This window comes from Linepithema humile, chromosome 2 (genome assembly GCF_040581485.1).
Source record: "Linepithema humile isolate Giens D197 chromosome 2, Lhum_UNIL_v1.0, whole genome shotgun sequence".
Classification (NCBI taxonomy): domain Eukaryota; kingdom Metazoa; phylum Arthropoda; class Insecta; order Hymenoptera; family Formicidae; genus Linepithema; species Linepithema humile.
This window is the reverse complement of record NC_090129.1, coordinates 4,465,270-4,483,382: the sequence shown is the minus strand read 5'-3', so window position 1 is coordinate 4,483,382 and position 18,113 is coordinate 4,465,270. Positions and strand designations below refer to the sequence as shown.

General features: G+C 42.3%; 1 protein-coding gene across 9 annotated transcripts in view; it reads right to left on the bottom strand.

Moving 5' to 3' along the window:
- The window catches only part of TfAP-2 (transcription factor AP-2), a 190,258-nt gene that overhangs the window by 59,954 nt on the left and 112,191 nt on the right, over positions 1–18,113 (bottom strand). Inside the window, exon 1 of one of the 9 annotated variants that reach the window (XM_067350425.1) lies at positions 13,681–17,052. The exons of 7 other annotated variants lie outside the window; for them this stretch is intronic. In XM_067350425.1, the coding sequence (XP_067206526.1) occupies positions 13,681–13,962 (282 nt within the window). In that variant the 5' untranslated portion in view covers positions 13,963–17,052. Of the gene's footprint in view, positions 1–13,680; positions 17,053–18,113 lie in introns of those variants that run through there. One more of the 9 variants, XM_012369812.2, reaches the window with a different exon arrangement.

The following is an 18,113-nucleotide window of genomic DNA, read 5'->3' as shown; positions in this document are numbered from 1 at the left end:
ACGCGGCTATTATCGGGATATTAATTCACTGAATTGAACATTTTATCGCATTTCATAAAGCGAGATAAATTTGTACCAAGATAAATGATTTAAAAACAGAACAATTTACTGCTACGTAGAAAGTATATCTGTGTGTCAAGAGCCCATCTGTAGTAAATTAATGATTCTCATAATAACCTCATAACATCGAAATTGCAAGAAAATCATGGATAATTTTGATTATACATCTTGTTCGCCCCGGCGAAGTAATTTTGCAATCAATGGCACGTCTAAACTGACAGGAGGCGTCATCTAAGTTTTCCCGGGATGTTTTTGCCGGTGTCAATCTCGAAAGCACTACCACTTGCCGAGAGCTATCGTCGGCCGGAGAGCCGACGCGCGAGAGAACAGCACTCGCTTCGAGATGCATATCGAAGGAGGAGCGGAACGGGCGAAAGTTCATGGCTCGCGCTTTTTCTTTTAATCGTGATAACGCTCGCCCGTGTGCGAATACCGTTGCAAAATGCCAGTATGCGGCCGACAATACGACCGCTTCGCATTGAAGCACGCGCTATACGCATAGCGCGAGATTAATAGCATCTGTCGATAATTAATTCATTCACGCTATTTATTAATTTTCTAGACAATTATCCGTCAAGATGATTAATTAAGTCGTGACGATTCTTTAGCTCGAGAGAGAGAGAGAGAGAGAGTTCTGTAGGCGTGCGGATCAATACTCTATTAATAATGATCGTAAAATCTCGCAAAGCGCGCCGCGTATGTTTCAGTTCACGTTAAATGAAGGAGTTGACACGCTCAAAAAAAAGTATTAGCGTGAAGAATAGCGAAAAACAGGATTACATTGCGAAAATCGTTGAAGGACGTGCGGATTGTAAGAACTGCCTGCTAATGAGGCATGCTAATACATAAAGCAATCACGTTCCATTATATCATTATGCTTGTGTATATTGCGTGTCGAACTTGTATCGACAGTTCATGTTCTATTGTGTTGCATCGTTCAGCGAGAAAAATACAAAATACATAATTTGTATATCTCTGACAATAATCAACACGTGTTAACATTTTTTCACATTCTCGCATATATTTCTTTATCCGCGACACATTCGTGTGTCGGATTCATTATTTTTATTTTTTTTCCCCCCGATTAAATTATGAAATATTTACATTAATTATCAGCTGCGTTTTTTTTAAATTCCATTTTATCGTAACGATCGAATGTGTATTCCGCTGTCAAGTGTCCGCCTCGGACTTTCCAACGTGAGCTGTAACATCGCGAGCCGGCGGATGTAGCGAACGGTTATGGCTGCATATCCATCTCCGCGATATTGCGGAAGTACAGCGCGAGAGGCAAGTATTGTTGAATCGAAGAACGGATCGCGGAGAGTACATCGATATTTCTTACCGCTGCCCAGTCACGCTGGATTCCGTTCATCCTGAATAATGACGTTTCTCGCCAACGAAAAGTAATTTCACACTAATGTAAGAAGCAAAGTAGACGACCGCGAGGTAAAAATAACACAGTGTGAGAACGTAGCGATGAAATTATAGATTGCAGAGGAAATAGCCATAAGTTCGCGCGGGCAGCTTCTTGTGTCTTCATTTTATTCCTATAGACAGTCAATGAGTATAACGCGATGCATTCAGAGACGTGTCTGTCTTCCTGCTTCTGGAAGAGTGATGTAAGCTTCTTCGTAAATAAGTTTAATCAGGCGAATCAAGTCGAAGTGAATTAGGTACTTAAATTACATTTGTGTTCGATCGAATTAAATTAAAGTCGATATCAGGCGCGAATCTGAACGGGCGTGTCGCAGATACACGTCGAACGATCTCCGCCGTTTACGCCGACACGAAATCATATGCTGCAACGCCTCGTCGAAGGCCTCGATTGATCGGTTCTGACCGACGAAGACCACGCTGAACCCCCGCCTACTCGAGCCGGTAACAGGTTCCACGCCCTGTCGTAGCGATATTTTAAACATCCACGCACCGAAGTCCGGCTGAAGCGAGAGCGTAAGCGCACACGTGGACGAGGGCTTCATGTTTAAATACATGCGGCGAAACATAGGCAGGTACCTGCGTAACATGCCGTCGGGTATAGGCCGACATGCGCAGGTGCTTTCCAAGCGCTCGCGGCGATACATAAAGCGCGCCAACGAGACACCCTCAAAGGTGAAAGAGCACTTTTCGGAGCGATCGACGGCATGGCAAGCGCCTTCCGCATTACAGGAAGACAAATGTGTCTCTCGACGGCGTGTCGATCTGCCGATAGCGTCAAAAATCAGTTTGAACAAATCCGCGTTCGAGCAATCGTGAACGACGTCATAATTCCGAGATTTGATTTAATTTTAAGCTAAAACTATTAAATTAAAATCTCGATAAACATTTTAATACAGTTTTAGTCTAAAATAAAAATATTAGGATTTTTCAAACATTTTTTTTTTTCAAAATTGATTGTAGATAAATCAATAAAATAAAAAGTTATAGAAAAAAATAAAAATTACATTCACGAATTTTATCTTTGCAAAATTTATTTAAAAAATGCAAAGACGTTCAAAGTAGTTTAACAAAAGTACTAATAAATATTTAGTAAAAATAATATTTGCATCAGGAGTGAACTACAATTTATAAGAAACAAATCAGCCTCTGTATGTAGTTTGCTCGTTTCTTTCGAAATTTATCTGTGACACTCGTGCGAGCGAGTGTCTGACATATATTGGACAGAGCTACTTAAATTCGCGCGGTGTATAATATGCCGACGGGTATGTATGTACCCCGGCGCAACGCAGGTGCCTCTCAGGTGCTCGCATCGACGCGTAAAATATATCAGCGAAACACTCGCGAAGGTGAAAGAGCATTTTTCAGGACAAGCGCACCAAACTTCCGTGTGAACGTGACACGTGTGTTCATACGATACGTCGCATTTTACACAGAAATCTTTTCATCTGCAGTTTTTTTTTTCCTTTTTAATAAGAATGCGGATCTCTGATTCCCTCTTAATCCTTTCGAAACTCCTCGAACGCTCTCAAAAATATCTCAGCGTTCCGCCGGTGTTATATATTCGCACGCGATCCACAATGCTTTCTATAATACTTCATCGTCTTATATAATCGCATATAAAATTGTTGTCCCGCATCAAAAATAGTAGTTAGATTTGCGCAATTTCTGAGTCCACATCTTTTAGTGCCTTTGTACCGCGCTTTCTCCCTATCTATATAATCTCTATCTCTTTACATTTTCTCTCTTTCTCTCTTCCATCTCCGTCTTGAAAAATATTGTCTTAACTGTCTGAGCGGTAATTTCGTAGGCTCTCACGAGAGAGCCCTCGCGATTTATAATTCATATTACTCACACGAATCTATGACTCATGTTCAGACGCACACATCTGCCCGTACGATCCTCGCGGTCGAAGTAGGACGCCAAAAGGTTAACGGTTGTATCCGCGTGTATAGGTTGGATTATCGATACGCGAATTGAGGATTCGTCTGAAACAATACCCGCCGTTCAAGGCTAATCGAAATACGAACTACGGCGAGATGGCTTCAACGGCAATCGTACAATAGCTAATAAGCTGAACGGTGAAATCGTATCGTCCAATTGTCATTAGAAAGCCACGTGTTCGTGAAATTAATTTGAGGAAGCATCTGGCATTTTATTCTCTTTTTATTGCGAAAGAAAGTCCGATCGTTCATGATAGCTAATCGAATCGATAGCTTTTATGATCCATGATCGATAATACGTGAATGCGATAATGCGTGAAATTTCTCAATGATGAGACTCATGGTAGTGTGTGTGTGTGTGTGTGTGTGTGTGAGTTTAATTTCTCGCATACGTTAAATTATTATTCGGATGATTTATGATATTGATTATCGCGATTAAATACTTGTAAATACATGTAAAATGCTACTGTAATTATATTAACGACGCACGATCAAACTGAAGCAATTATGGGAATTAATATTAATCAATAGACGAATATTAATCAGTCGAAACTACACTAAAGATGCCGTTCTTGTAAAATAATTCTTATATATTTTAGTTGCTTCCAAAAAAAGAAGTAATAATGCACACATGCCGTTGCATTTCAATAAAATGTGAAAAACGTGATTTCAGAATTTCCAACTTGTTAATATTGCAGTGGGCTGTTATTGTTCGAGCGTCGGCTCGCTCATTATTTGAACGCGTTGTCAGGAGCTCGTCCTTTCTTTGACGGCTCGCTACGCAGGTAATTTGGATCCAGAAAACTTAGTAATTACTATGTAAATCGGCCGCGCTTTATTAAGGTCGTAATGTATGCGTCTTATTTCGTGCTTGTTACCGCATACCACGCGCACGAACATGTCCGCCAAATTATTTTGTACATGCGGGTATAATTTGCAAGTTATCGAGAGCGGTCTCACGGAATTATGATAAAGTGACGGTGAATAAAGTTAATCGTTTACCGAAGAATTAACAGTATTAGCAAATGTATTAATCAAATGGAAATTATCTATAAGGCAAAATAATTTTGACGCGGAGAAAAAGGGAAGAAAGACGCCGCAAAAAATGGTATTAAAGAAAACGATGGCGTTTCTGCAATATATTCGTACCAGCGGACTTTTTAATCTGGCTAAGTTTTACCTTCTACGTGTTTAACGCGCTGTCAGATGCCTGCAAGCGTTAATCGGGTTGCGCATACATTAAATAAGTGAGTAACGATGACGCCATAAATTTTAATAAATCTACTGTGTAATATCGAGCGCGGAAAACTTGACCTAGTGTCGCTCGTGATAAATAATTTGTTAGAAAAATTGTTATTCCATCATTCTGTTTCTTCCAATATTTCTTTTACTCTTCATGCGATAAAAAATAAGTCCATTATTTATATTGTTCATTTAAATTATTCTGTGCGACGCAATTTTTCATAGCAATATAATCGTGGAAAAACTGGATCTTTCATTAAGCACTGCATCTAAAGCACTTAAACGTGTGCAACGTTACTGCGACATCATGACGAAACCGGCTACTTAAAAACCCATAAAAACCCTTTTCTATTCTACACGCCTACGAAATTTGTATAATTCGATGCCAGCATGCTGCTCCTTTCTTGCATACATTTAACAAAAACTGTTTTAAGACACTTGCGTAGCCTGGAGCGGTAAAATCCGTTCTAAACGCGTCAATGTGTCAATTGCAAAATATAATATTGCACAAGAATACAAACAGTCACTTTTAAATCCACTGTTACAAAATCATGCAATAAAAAATTACATAACTAAACAAACAAAGGCATTTTTATTCCGACGATGATTTGTATGCCAAATACACGAGACACAAGTCGCTGTAACCGCGAAAGCAATTATTTCGCGACAGCGGAAAATACCGCGCAATTTATCGCGCACTAATCTCTGTTTCAACAGAGCCTTTTCACTCCCTCGTAAACGAGTGTCAAATGCGGTATGTTCCGTAGCTCTCATTTCTCGTCGCGCGCCGCCACGGAATGCGAAAAGTTCCGGGGTTGAACCCGCATTTCGGTGGGAATAAAGTGCAAAGCGCACGCTGTAAAATGGCCACGGCGGCCGCGCTGCACCATCGTTGCTGCGCGCGAAGAAACGGAGAACTGGAAAAAATTTTTACGGCGGACTCTTACTCCGCGTTTATTATCTTCCGCTCGCGCGCAACGCGCATACTTCGGCCGAAGTTACATTTAGTTAATATTTCTCCGTGCGGCAAGAGTTGCAGTCGCTCAACGGTATGACGGGATATACAATGACGAGAGATATTCAACTATCCCCTAAAGATCACGCGGAGTCAAACAGGTAACCTTTGCGCCGCCGTCCGGTAAGCTGCTCTTTTAAGAGGGAAATAAAATAAAAATCTCCATCGAAATATTGCTTGTATCGGTTACTTCTGCATAAGCTAATGTAAACTAAAAGTAAACACAGCGAGTTGTAACAAATCACACGCGACATAAATCTCTCGTGACAAATATTGAAGAAATAACGCGAGCTCCGTGTGTTTTCCAGCGGGAAAACTTACTTAATCCCGATTGCTTTATACTTTTGCGTGGATTCTAAGTGGAACAGACGTTCCGTAGATCCGCATGCCGCTGTAATTCACGAGCGTAGAAAACATATAAGCGACAGATGCCGTTTCACGATATATTTTATGTGCGTTACGTTTCGTGAATGTATCTCGATACTGCGCGCGGAAACGGAGCGCCCCGATTTGCCGAGCGGAACGAGATGCGTCGCGCGAAACATATTGCCGTTTCTTCTTCATTTATCTTCGCCGCTTCTTCCTCATAAGCACGTGCACCTAATTCCGTTCATAGATCCTACCGCGAACGTAATATAAGTGACACGCGCTGCATCATCGCGTATTTTACGTTCATTGCATTTAACTGATGCTGCGGTTGCGGACGGAGCGGTCGCGGTTGACGAGCGATAGTAGATGCAGCGACAAGATGTCAGAATGCAACTAAGTTCTTCGTAAACGAGGTACTGTTATATCAACGAGGGATCTGAAGATCAATGTATTTTATGTGCTTGTATGCAGAAAAATTGCTGCCTTGATATATCTCGTGAATTAACATAGACATATAACTCAATTTTTTTTAATTTTTTAAATCTAATTATTTATAATATTATATTCAAAAATAGTGACTTGTATCCTGAAGTATATTTCTATGCCATCGTATTTTTTGTGTATTAGCCATCTTAAAATAAATATTAATTCTATATACAACAATTGATTCATTCGGAGCAGAATGTATGACGAATGCCGGTGCATAGCGCACTTTCACTACTGCATTTTGTGCAGTCTATATTTTAATTTAAAAATGAGAGATGTAACATCAAGTATTTAACAAATACAAATGCTCTTTTTTTATGTCAATATTTTCTTAATAATATATTTACCAATTTTTTAAATATTACGAATTGACCGCACAGCTAAAAATAATAGAAGGAAATAAAATTAATATTATAGAATTGAAATAGTTTCTAAATTCCTAATATCTGCAACGATGTGTAAAAGAGAAATAACAAATCTGTTCAGTACAGAGAAATCTTAATGGTATTTCCGCTATTAAGTTAGATAGCTTAGGCAATGAACAGATGCGCGGTTCGAAACTACCATCCTCGCAGATAGCCAACTTTGTCGTATTTCAAACGCGCGGAATTAAAATTCATTTCGCTATCAAAATTCACTATCGAGAGATAAACAGCGGTCAGTATTTTACTGGTTTAAGTGCGCCGGAGATGCGCGGCATAAAAAGCGCTGAACCAAGTGGAGCAACAGTCGACTCTAGCTGCTACCGGCCGGCGTGCAACCCGTGGCGGAGATAAACCGGCGGGCGTAATAATATATGGCGCCAGAGTAAAACGCTTGTTACACGGATAAATTTGCCGGCTACATAGTCGTTTATTGGGTTCGCCAGAGGTTGCGCCGCGCCACGGCGTGCGCCGCGCTGCGGGTGTGTTTATGTGTTTATGCGTGAACCGGGATTTAATCCAGATCTTTATTGCGCCGCAAGAAAAAAAGATCCCATCTCGAAACAGCAAGGCTGCACTGGCTGCGTCGTTAAGAAACTGTGTTCCTTTGTACGCCGATACTTTTCTTCCGCACGCTCGACGCTTTTTCCTTCGGTTTCTAAAGGGAATTTGCGGAATTGAGATCCTCGCGAAATATACACTTTTATTACTGAAAAAAGAAATTGTTCTCTCTTCCCATTTTTCCCATTTATATATTTCACAATTTTGATTCTTACGAGAAATCTTTTCATTACAAATAGAATTATACACTAAAGTATACGTTTTATTTCTCCAATAGCATACTGTTGAAATATGATATAATCTTTATCATTATCGAAAGTTTCCAAAGACGGAAAAAATCTTTTAGTAGCGAAAACTAACCAGTGATTATGTATTTTTTATTATCGCTTATACATTATTTAGTGTTTCCCCTTTAGCAGGTTTCCTGATTGCCACGTGAGAAGTTGATCGCAACGCGGCAATTTCGATAATCGCACGCAATAACCGCTGGTACACCATTCTCTCTTGTATACATAAAACTAAGATTGCGATAATTCTCGCGGAATTTTAAACTATTATTAAGGAATCATTTCTGATACAATGTGAATTCACCTTCAATTTCATTGTTCGCGATGTGTAGCTGCATCGACAGAAAATGTAATGACTCAATTCTCATTGAAGAAAGATTTATAAGTTTGCTCATAGTGGATTATTTGCATAGATTATTTCGAGATATAAATGGAAAAAATATGACTATAAAAAAAACAAAATAATGTTGCCACTCAGATTGCTCTCTTATGAATATATTCATATTTTATTAATGCAAAACGATCAATCAATATTTTTAATAAAAAAAAGTTCGATAAATTCCGTATCAAATTTAAAAATCATATATTAATTCAATAAACTTAGCATTAAAATTAATGCAATTAAAAACTCAAAAAGAGCCAACGATATATACGGGTCAGCCAGCAAATAATCTTATGTAATGCAGAGAATCACAAATAGTACGCAAAGGTGCGATGATAAATGCAGAAACACTCTCACGATGCGCAAGGCAGATTTTAAATTCAATTGAGTAATGGTAGCTTTCGGTTAACTGATTTACAAAAAAGACCGTAGCGTATAGAATGCTATGATACGGGATATTAATTTTGCCAGATTCGCCTTTTGCACGAGCGTACTTCGCCTCGTCGGAAACGTAGATTCAAGCGTAGGATAAAAAGATGAATTAACGGATGAAGCCTCCGTGACCTTGTCTACGGCGTCAGGTATGATGCGTGTATAAATAAAAATTAATTACGCATAGATAAGGCCATGAATGTGATGGCTCCGATGAATCTGATGCAGTGAATTATCCGTGATTATGACGTAATGTTGCAATCACACATAATTCACTGCATTTTAATACAGTTATTGCAATAGAAATTGTGTGCATGCGATAAAAGATGCATGTTATCTCATATTTATTCATTTCGGAAATCTGTTATTTTCAATAATATTAATAACTTCGTGTTGCAAAAACAATCAGGTTTTAGGAGCACATTTTTTTATAAAATAAAAACACGATAATTCCATTTCAGTAAAAAAAAAAAATTACACATCTAAACCATATTCAGAGATTGGTGCAAAATTATATACTGAATTATGTTGCATGAAACACTGCATGTATATGTAATCGAGATAAAATTACAGATACATGCATCAGAAAAAAACGCATTATGAAAAACAAAAACCTGAATGTCACAATCGCAGATCATTATGTTAAAGTTTCTTCAGGATATCCTTATGTAAGCCGTGGATAATGACTGCGAAATATTTTCGCCAACAAATACTAAAAGTGCGATTTGTAGCGGCGTCGTTTTTTTTTTTTTCGTCCGTTGTCGACGTTGATGCGCGCCTGCGAGAAGCGGACGACGCCAATAACCGGAAACGCGTAATTTCGCTGATCGATCGCCTTTTCAGCGGCGTTAGCGTAACGATCTCCCCGGGTGAACCGCGCCGGAAATCGCATACGCATCGGCGGCGCGCGGATTATCACTCACCGGGAGAATTTCAAGCGCTATCTCTCTTCTCTTCGGGAGTTGCGAACAATATATCACCGCGCGATGCACACACGGTCGTCTTGCACCACCTATCATTAGCCACGATGCCGAGGGTGATTTATCTCCGGTCTTTAGACTACCGCGTTTCGAGCTCAAATTTTTCCGCAGGTAGTCATTACCCGCGTACGAAAGTCAGCGTGACACTCGTCACGCGAGGCGTTTAAGATTTACGAAGATTGATCTCCGATTTTAAACAGCTTCAAAAAATTCCGGACCTTGGACCCACAACACGTTGAATACAGGACGCGGTACTGACGATTCCAATTTTAGCGTAATTGTCGATTTCCTTAATTAAGATATTACAACATTAGTAACTTTCAAGTAGTGAATGCTAAAAGTTCGAAAGTATTAAATGCTTCTTTCGGTTTTTTCTTGAGAAAAAGCTCATCTGAACTTTGTCGAAAGTCTTGGAGTGCCCTGTACGCGCAGATGCGTAGGTAATTATCGCGGGAAATTGGGACGCACAATAATGTGAAACGTGACAAGCCGGAGATCAACAACATGCTTATCATAATGTATACTTTGTGAGAAAAGATCCAATTTTAATTTTATAGATTGCGTCGTGAATGACGTTATATGGCAGTTTCTCTTGTTAATGGAACAGGATAACAGCACTCTTGGCCATCATAATCGGTAGTTGGTAATAATATCCAGGAAATAAAAAAGTAGCGGATGTATATACTTTCAAAGGTTTATAGCAGACTTTAGAAGCATATATTTTTAGATAAATTCCGAGACGATTTTTTCTTAATAAAAATTTTATATCGTATTTTGATCATTTAAATTCTTTTCATCAAACAAATGATAATTAACCCTAAAATTAAAATTTTAGTTAAAATTTTATAAATTAAAGTTAAATTTTAATTAAAATTAAAGTTAAATTTAAATTAAATTTTAATTAAAATTAAAGTTTAATTGAATTTAATTAACATTCCGTGATATTAAATAACGCTAAAAAATGCTCAGATTAATTAGAATAATAATTTTCATTTATAATTGATATTAAATTGTTAATCATTACTTTTTCAGTATTTAAGATACATCTATTATCGTGGTAAACAGCATTGTTATTGAAACATTATTATTTTGCATCATCAGCATAATTATAAGACAAGACAAGCAAAAATGTGCAAAATAATTATTTTAACGTAAAAAATCAGTATCCAAGCTTGATTAAATCGCTCGATTAAGCTTGTTTATTATTTGCCAACATATTAATTATTGTTACATAAGGTTTAATTGGGATTAATCGCTTTAATTATCGGAATCTTATTGTATAAAGCCGACGTAATTGGAGTTCCTCGTTTCCCGCGAATTAAAGTGGCATCTCGTGCAAAGCCGAATGACTCGAAGTTCGAGTCATCATGAGGCGACCGCACACAAAGAAGATTACGACTGTCATGTATATACTTTCATACACTTGCGTCTCGTGGCACGTGAAAGGCCTACTAGCTTCACCTTTAATCGCTTATATCGTTTACGAAGGTAGGTCGTTAAAACTGTCACATACGAAATGTTTTGGCGATCGTGATGTTTACGGCTTCTTAACGAAGACAAACATTATCCCGAAGTTTAGTGGACCGATTCTAGCGCGCTATTTTCGGTACTTTCACTTTCCCCGTCCTGCTGTCAGTCCACGCGAAATTAAAGTAATTCACATATGAGGTCGCGATAACGAAGACAGAGTGACGGACAAGCTATACGCGCGCGACATTCGATACGCGACAGCTTTCTCGTTACGTTCGCGCATAAATCTTTTGCATATCGAGTTACCTTTAGTGTTCCACCTTAAGAGAGATGAATGCTTAATAATTGTGCAATACTGCACAATTCTCAATGGCGCATCGTGTCGAAGTGCACTGCAAGGTGACGGCTAATCGTGACAATCTGCATTTTATCGCTGCGTGTTATCAGTCCCGCCGTCAAATTACATTATTAACTTAATTTATCATTACGGTTGTATCTGTGCGCATGTCGCGGGCACAATGCCAACGTTAGGAATCGATTATCAGAGCTAGCAGTCAGTTGTTTAAGAACCGCAGCACGTTCTCGGCGTATATGCGGAGAAATTAATTTTAGTCAATTTGTCAATCACGCACGCGTTTATATATTGCCTCCTCGTGTAGTGAGAAAAACCTGAGCAATATTAATATTTCCCTCGCGCAACGACTTCTACCCTTTTCTTGCCCGTGTAATATATAGCCGCAATTTTTAATTGACCACAAAATTTTTTATCTCCAAGTGTATTCTCGTAATCGCCTCTCACGCTTATTAAACATTAAAGATACTGCATTTCTGTAATTAATGATATTTACCGACGAGATAACTCGATATGTCGATTCTTATCCGCGAAAGGTCAAAAGTGAACGCTAAAACCAGACGCTAAATTCTCCTCCGAAGAGAGGAACTATTTCCCAAACGAAACGTCACGAAACGTTCGTCGGAAGATCTTACGCCAATCCCATCCTCATCTCGCGCACGAGAAGCGTGAAGCCTCCTACGGTAACTCACGGCATCGTTAGATACCGCGAAAGCGCCGATTCCAAGGATATAATTAACGACACGAGCCCGGAGTCGGTAGCGAGGGATAACTTTTTTCTTTCTTCTCCCCTGCGCTCGCCTGCGCGCCGATTGGAAATGCGGTTAATGGAATCCCCGATTTCGCTTCGCACGGACAGTGGAATTATCCGCGTAGCTTCCACGTGCTACATCGTACGACCGGCACCGTCACATCACTTAGGATCGCGATCTTTTCCCGCTTCGCGCGCGTCGCAATCACGTCGGCTTACATCCTACGCTGTCTGCGCTTATCGGGCAAGTGCTCGTCCTCGTTCTCAAGTCGATTTTTTTTCATCGGCACAGACGGATCGTGAGGCCACGGACGGCCCACGAAAAATGAAAAATACATCCGCAATGATCGTTCGCCGCGGCAACGGTTCCCGGATGCACTTGTATCGGAATTACGGACTCCGCGAAGATTTTATCAAACGGTTCGAGGCGATAACTTCTCTCGATGATGATCTCAGGCAAGAACGATGGTCATCTGTTACCCAACATATGTAGGCGCGGTAATTTTATCGTTGCCCGTTTAAGTGAAATAAAATATGTAATGATAAAATAACAGTTGCGCGTGTATTGTGCCAGTTTTGACAAATTAAATTGATAAATTTCCATTCAGAAATTTTGTATTTTTTTCAATCGTAATATTTTTGTTCATCGACGACATTTGTACAGTTGAACAAGTTCAACGGAACGCTAAGCCGTCGTTTGATTAATACAGATTTTCTTTCGATAGTGGTACTCTTTATGAAACAATGTAGGCAGACAATAAAGCCATTAAATTTATGGAGCCGAGAGAGAAGCTTAGATAAACAAAAGGAGCGCGCATCGCGTTTTGAATCGCGCCAGTTCTCACAATAGGAATAAACACGAATAATAATCGTGCAACAAGGACAAGCGGCGGTGCAGATTTTCTAAAGCGCGAAAGAGCACGTATTAATAGCTGCGTTTTATTGTGGTCGCGGATCTGAGCATCTGATTTGTTGCTGCGTGTCGGAATAGGATATGTTCGCGGACTTTGAAACAGGTATAACTGTGCGTAGGCGGGCACGTCAGTCGACAGCTGCTCTTTCTCTCTCTCTCTCTTTTTCTCTCGCCACGTGAGAATTCCGTGCAACATGATTCGAGACTTGTTCGTCGCAACAACATTGCGATATTGGAGAATTTCCACTATGAGAAAGAAAAGTAGTTTGAGAGATGAAAGAAGGGAAATAACATCATTAAAATGTTCTGTAAGGACATCAAATGACTAATTATACGAAAGCAGTAACTTTGTGTTCAAAATAATCGAAAATATTTGAATAAGAATATTCGAATTTGGCACTTTTTCGGCAAATTCGTTATTGAATAAATCTGTATCGAAAACAATTTAATTACGTCGCTGTTTGATGCTTTCAACAATTATAGATATTTCTTATGCGCGCTAGGCACAAAGATTGATATTGCTGATTTGTTGTCAAATATTAAGTACTCGATATTATACGGAAAAGACTACAGAGACTCACGTCGTCCCTATCTTCGTGCAGCTCGTCGTCAGGGTTCTCCTCGAGAACGAACCCGACCTCGTTGTTATTTCTCGTGAGCGACGGTAGCTTCCTCGGCGTCAGCTCGTCGCCGTCCGTATCTCTCTTGCGCTTGCCGTCCCGATGCTCGTTGAGCGCGGCTTCGTGCTCCTCCAACATGTCGGTGACCATCAGTTCCGATTCGACGCTCGTCGGGGACACGACTTCGTCGAGCGGTGACATCGTCGCTGCACGGTCGGCTTCGCCGCTCTCCAGAACGGACATGGTGGGCCCCGATGTCCGCCGTGATAATGTCGCGCTATCTTGCCCGCCGGAATTCGCGCAAATCCGACGAGACGGTCGCCGGCAGCCGATAGGCGACAGCGAGGCACCAGCTGATATCGTGTGAATACAGATGCGCGCACATAGAGCCGCCTTTCACCGTTTAATCTCGTTCGTTCATGAGCTCAATTATCGGAAGACGCCAAGAAAATTATCTGATTAATTCCCGGTCGGTTTTAACGAACTCGTATCGTCGCAAAAAGACCCGAAAATCGAGTCCGCGCCAGTTTTTCGTTCCTACTTCCGACGATGATGATGTAAGGAGCTGATAATGAGACATCGATAGTGAAAGTCTCGTGGACGATTCAATCAATCGGTATGTTTACCGATACGCTCGTCGAACGACGCGAGTATCATTCAATAATCGTTTAATGAGGGAGGAATGCGCGAGGCAGTTTGCTTTCGTCGTTAAACTTCGGCCAATTACGAAGAGTCCGACATGTCAGTATCCGCATGTACATTTGTGAAGTTACATCGTCGACGGCAATCTTCCCTGATTATTTCCTGATGATATAATGATCGTCCATTAACCGCATAAACTCCGTTTATTTGAGAGAAATATCCAGAAATTCGTTCGTGAATTAAACGTGCAGACTCGCGCGTTCCTTTAAGCGAGGACGCTCGCTAAAAAGCGTTTCGCAAGTTTTTCGTTCAAATTTCGTTTTGGCTCCGTTCAAATTTTGCCGTACAAGCCGACAAGCATTAAACCGGCCATTAATCGCGGTGATGCGCACCTTCCTCTTGCGATCATCATCGTTTGATTACGTTTAATTTCAAGCGCATATGAACACCATCGTATGCGGACTGCTCAAACACCGGTTTTACAGTCAATAAGAGGCACAATTAGTACGCTTTACCCTTTCGAGTGCACGCGTGCAACTCGCCTGCAAAAAGGACAGTTTGAAAAGAAGACGATTGCAGGCCGAGCGTCGGATGCTGCGCTCCGGATGGCGATTGCGGCAAAAAGTTCGTCGATCAATTGGAACGTTTTGGTTTATTTTTAAGTTTCCTTTCAACCTGTCTTAACCTGTCTTAACAGAGATAATATATTTCTCCGAATGTCGAAAAAAGGTTTTCGCAGAAAAATTCCAACAAGTCACCGCACTGCATGCACGACGTGTTTGCGTTGAACTTCGGAGCATCTATGACGACGCGTTTACAATGGCACGGCAATAATTGTATGCAAATTTGCTGTCAGGCGTAACTTTCACCATCGCCGAAGAGCCATCGAGGGGGAACTACGCTGTTCTCGGCGCGCGTTATATTCCGCTCAATTAAGAGCGCTTAAACGTCAGCGGTATTTGCGAATAGCTGTCAGCGCGCCGTCCCGCTCCGGCTTCGACATCTCGATCGCGCGCGATGAGGAATCGCGATGTAGTCGCTTTAATAAGACTTCGGTAATGTAATAGTAGTACAAGCGTGGTGGATTCGCGCTTAGCAGGCAATCATGCGTACGTCAATCACAGCGCGGAACGATAACTACCGTCGCATCATTATTCGTGCGAATCATCATTGTGATTTCGATCCACGCTGTTGGATCTCGCGCGCTCGTGAAATTTCGTCGCGTTGAAAACACGCGGTTCAATGCCTCCTGATCTTGCGTCACGATCGCCCCGGGACCGTGTCTCGCGTTCACGCGATGCGTCACGAGTCTTCGAACGAGTTCCGGCGAGCTACGTTTCGAGACCGATCAAGGGGGACGACCTCGCGCCTATGCGCGCATTCAACTCTCCGGCTCCACGTGCGATACGCAACGCGCACCGGAATTCGCTGTGGTTCCCTCCGCGCGTTAGCCGCGGTTCAGACAGCAGCTCCAGCTGTTTGGTGATGCGAAATTAAATGGCATCACGTCAGACGGGAATTTTCCTCGTAGCCGGACGTCGCGGCGATTCGAGCGTCTCGTTACGCGTCATCATTTACGCGCTCGCGTCGCTTCGTAGACCGTTAATTTTTCCTCGCCGTCGATAAAATAATGTTGCTGAACTGTATAAGAAACGTTCGAAAACTTGGTGCGGCAATTCTTCTTCAGATTTGTGGCGATTCGATTGAGTGATCAGTTATCGGCGTCCGCTAACGATATATATATATACAATAACACACGCTTGCGCGTATCGAATGGCGCAGAAACCGCAGTGACCGAAAGTCACGTGGCAGGCGAGCACCTTGGCGAGTCAGTGCCGGCTACGGTTCTCACAATCGTTAGCTTGATCGCTCGACCCAGCCCGATTTCACCGCGGGAATCGAAACGTAAACGGCGGCCACCGTTGTTCGATCGACGCGCACGGCGCGCGGACATAACGATATTCTCTCTCGGTTTACGACGGCCGGCGTAATTCGATCCTTTGCAATAAATCACACGTTTACAGAGATCCTCGAGTGCTTCTCTCCTGCGCGAGGATCCACGAGCGATCACAGTTCAGCTTCCAAAAATCTTCACTGCCGATGGCTGATCCGTCGATATGTCGTGGGAAACTTTATTATTCTTCGTCTCCGTAAATCTGCTCCGCAAACGGAAGTCACCACTTTTTTCGAATCTCTCTCGCTTGGTAACGGGAGAAGCTTTGCGGCGAGAATGCGATCGATCAATCTTGGTGGACCACGTGGTCGCGCGCACTGTCACGTGGAGGACGGAGAGGCGACAGCGAAGCACATCGTCGTCGTTGGCGATTAATGCGCGCCCGGCAGCGGGCGGAGCGGGAGCACCGTCGCCGTATCGACGCTCCGCGAGGTCACTTTCAGGTGGATTCACCCGATAACAGTGATAAGGTGCGCACTCTTTTTCAAACGCGCGCGATTATCGAACGAAGGTCGACGAGGACCGATCGGGCGACACCGTGTTGGCGCGCGCGCCTCTCGAGAATGGCCTAGAGGCGAAAAGAGGAAAGGATCTCCTCGAGTGGCGCCGCCCGCGGCAGGAGGGGGCACGATTCTCTCTCTCTCTCTCTCTCGCTCCCTCGTGCAGGGAGCAAGTGTTGGAGCTCCGCACTACATGCCCGGTGGACCACTACCATCACCGTCGCGGCCGACCATCACCGCCGCACACTTACCGACCTCGCGTCGTCCGCCGTCACCAACACCATCACCAGCTGTCGCGTTCGCCGTCTCGTTTCAGCGTCGGTCTCGAGTCGGTCGACGCCGCTTCCGCTCCGAGGAACGGCTTCACGACCTGCGTCTCTCTCTCTCTCTCTCTCTCTCTTTCTCCCCCGCTCTTCCCTCGCCTGCCTCCTTCCGCGTCGTTTCCTCCGCGGCGTACCTCCTCTTCAATCGCGAGATGACTGGTCGTCTCCGTTCGACCACAGCGAGACTAGACCGCACGGTGTCTCCTTTTCCCTCGTTGCCTCGTTGCGCGAGAGTGCGCGATGTCTCTTGCGGATCGAGAAGGATCGCCGCTGCTTGGGCGGGACGATTTAACATTTTCCTTTCGGTGGAACGTTTGATGTTTCCTCTCTCATTCGTCTCCCCGCTTCTTCCTGGTCGCCGGAACGTGTTCGGGAAACGACGCGATCCCGCGGGACGTGCCTGCCGATGAACTCGAGTGTATACTTATCTCGCATCGCTTTGTCGCTTCCTCTTCGCAGATATGACGGCCGAGCTTATATATACGTGCCGCGGCACGCCCGGTTGAATCGCCCGATCGAATCAATTTGTCGGATGCGATCAAAATCCTTTTGGATTTATTCGACCGTGATTCTATATATACTCCGTATTTTTCCTCCGTGCGCTGAGCCTCCGATTATGTGATTTATATACACAATTCTTTATTGTGTGTCACACATTCACAGGCGCGACGTAAACATGCTAATAATTATTTCACTTCTTATTATATTTAACTTGTATATTTTTTAATTCTTCGGTCTTTAGAGAGATCGAATAAAGTTCATCCTATCAATAACATTCTATCAATAATATATTTATAATTTTTTAGGCCTATCACGTCAAATTTTTTATTATATATATATTACGCTTGAATAAATCATGTTCAGTCAAAAATAATTTCCTTCTCGTACTAACATAGATGGTTACTTTTCCTCCTGTATTATGCGAGGTCGATGGATCTTCGCAATCCCTTTCTTGATAGTTCTAGCATCTTTCTC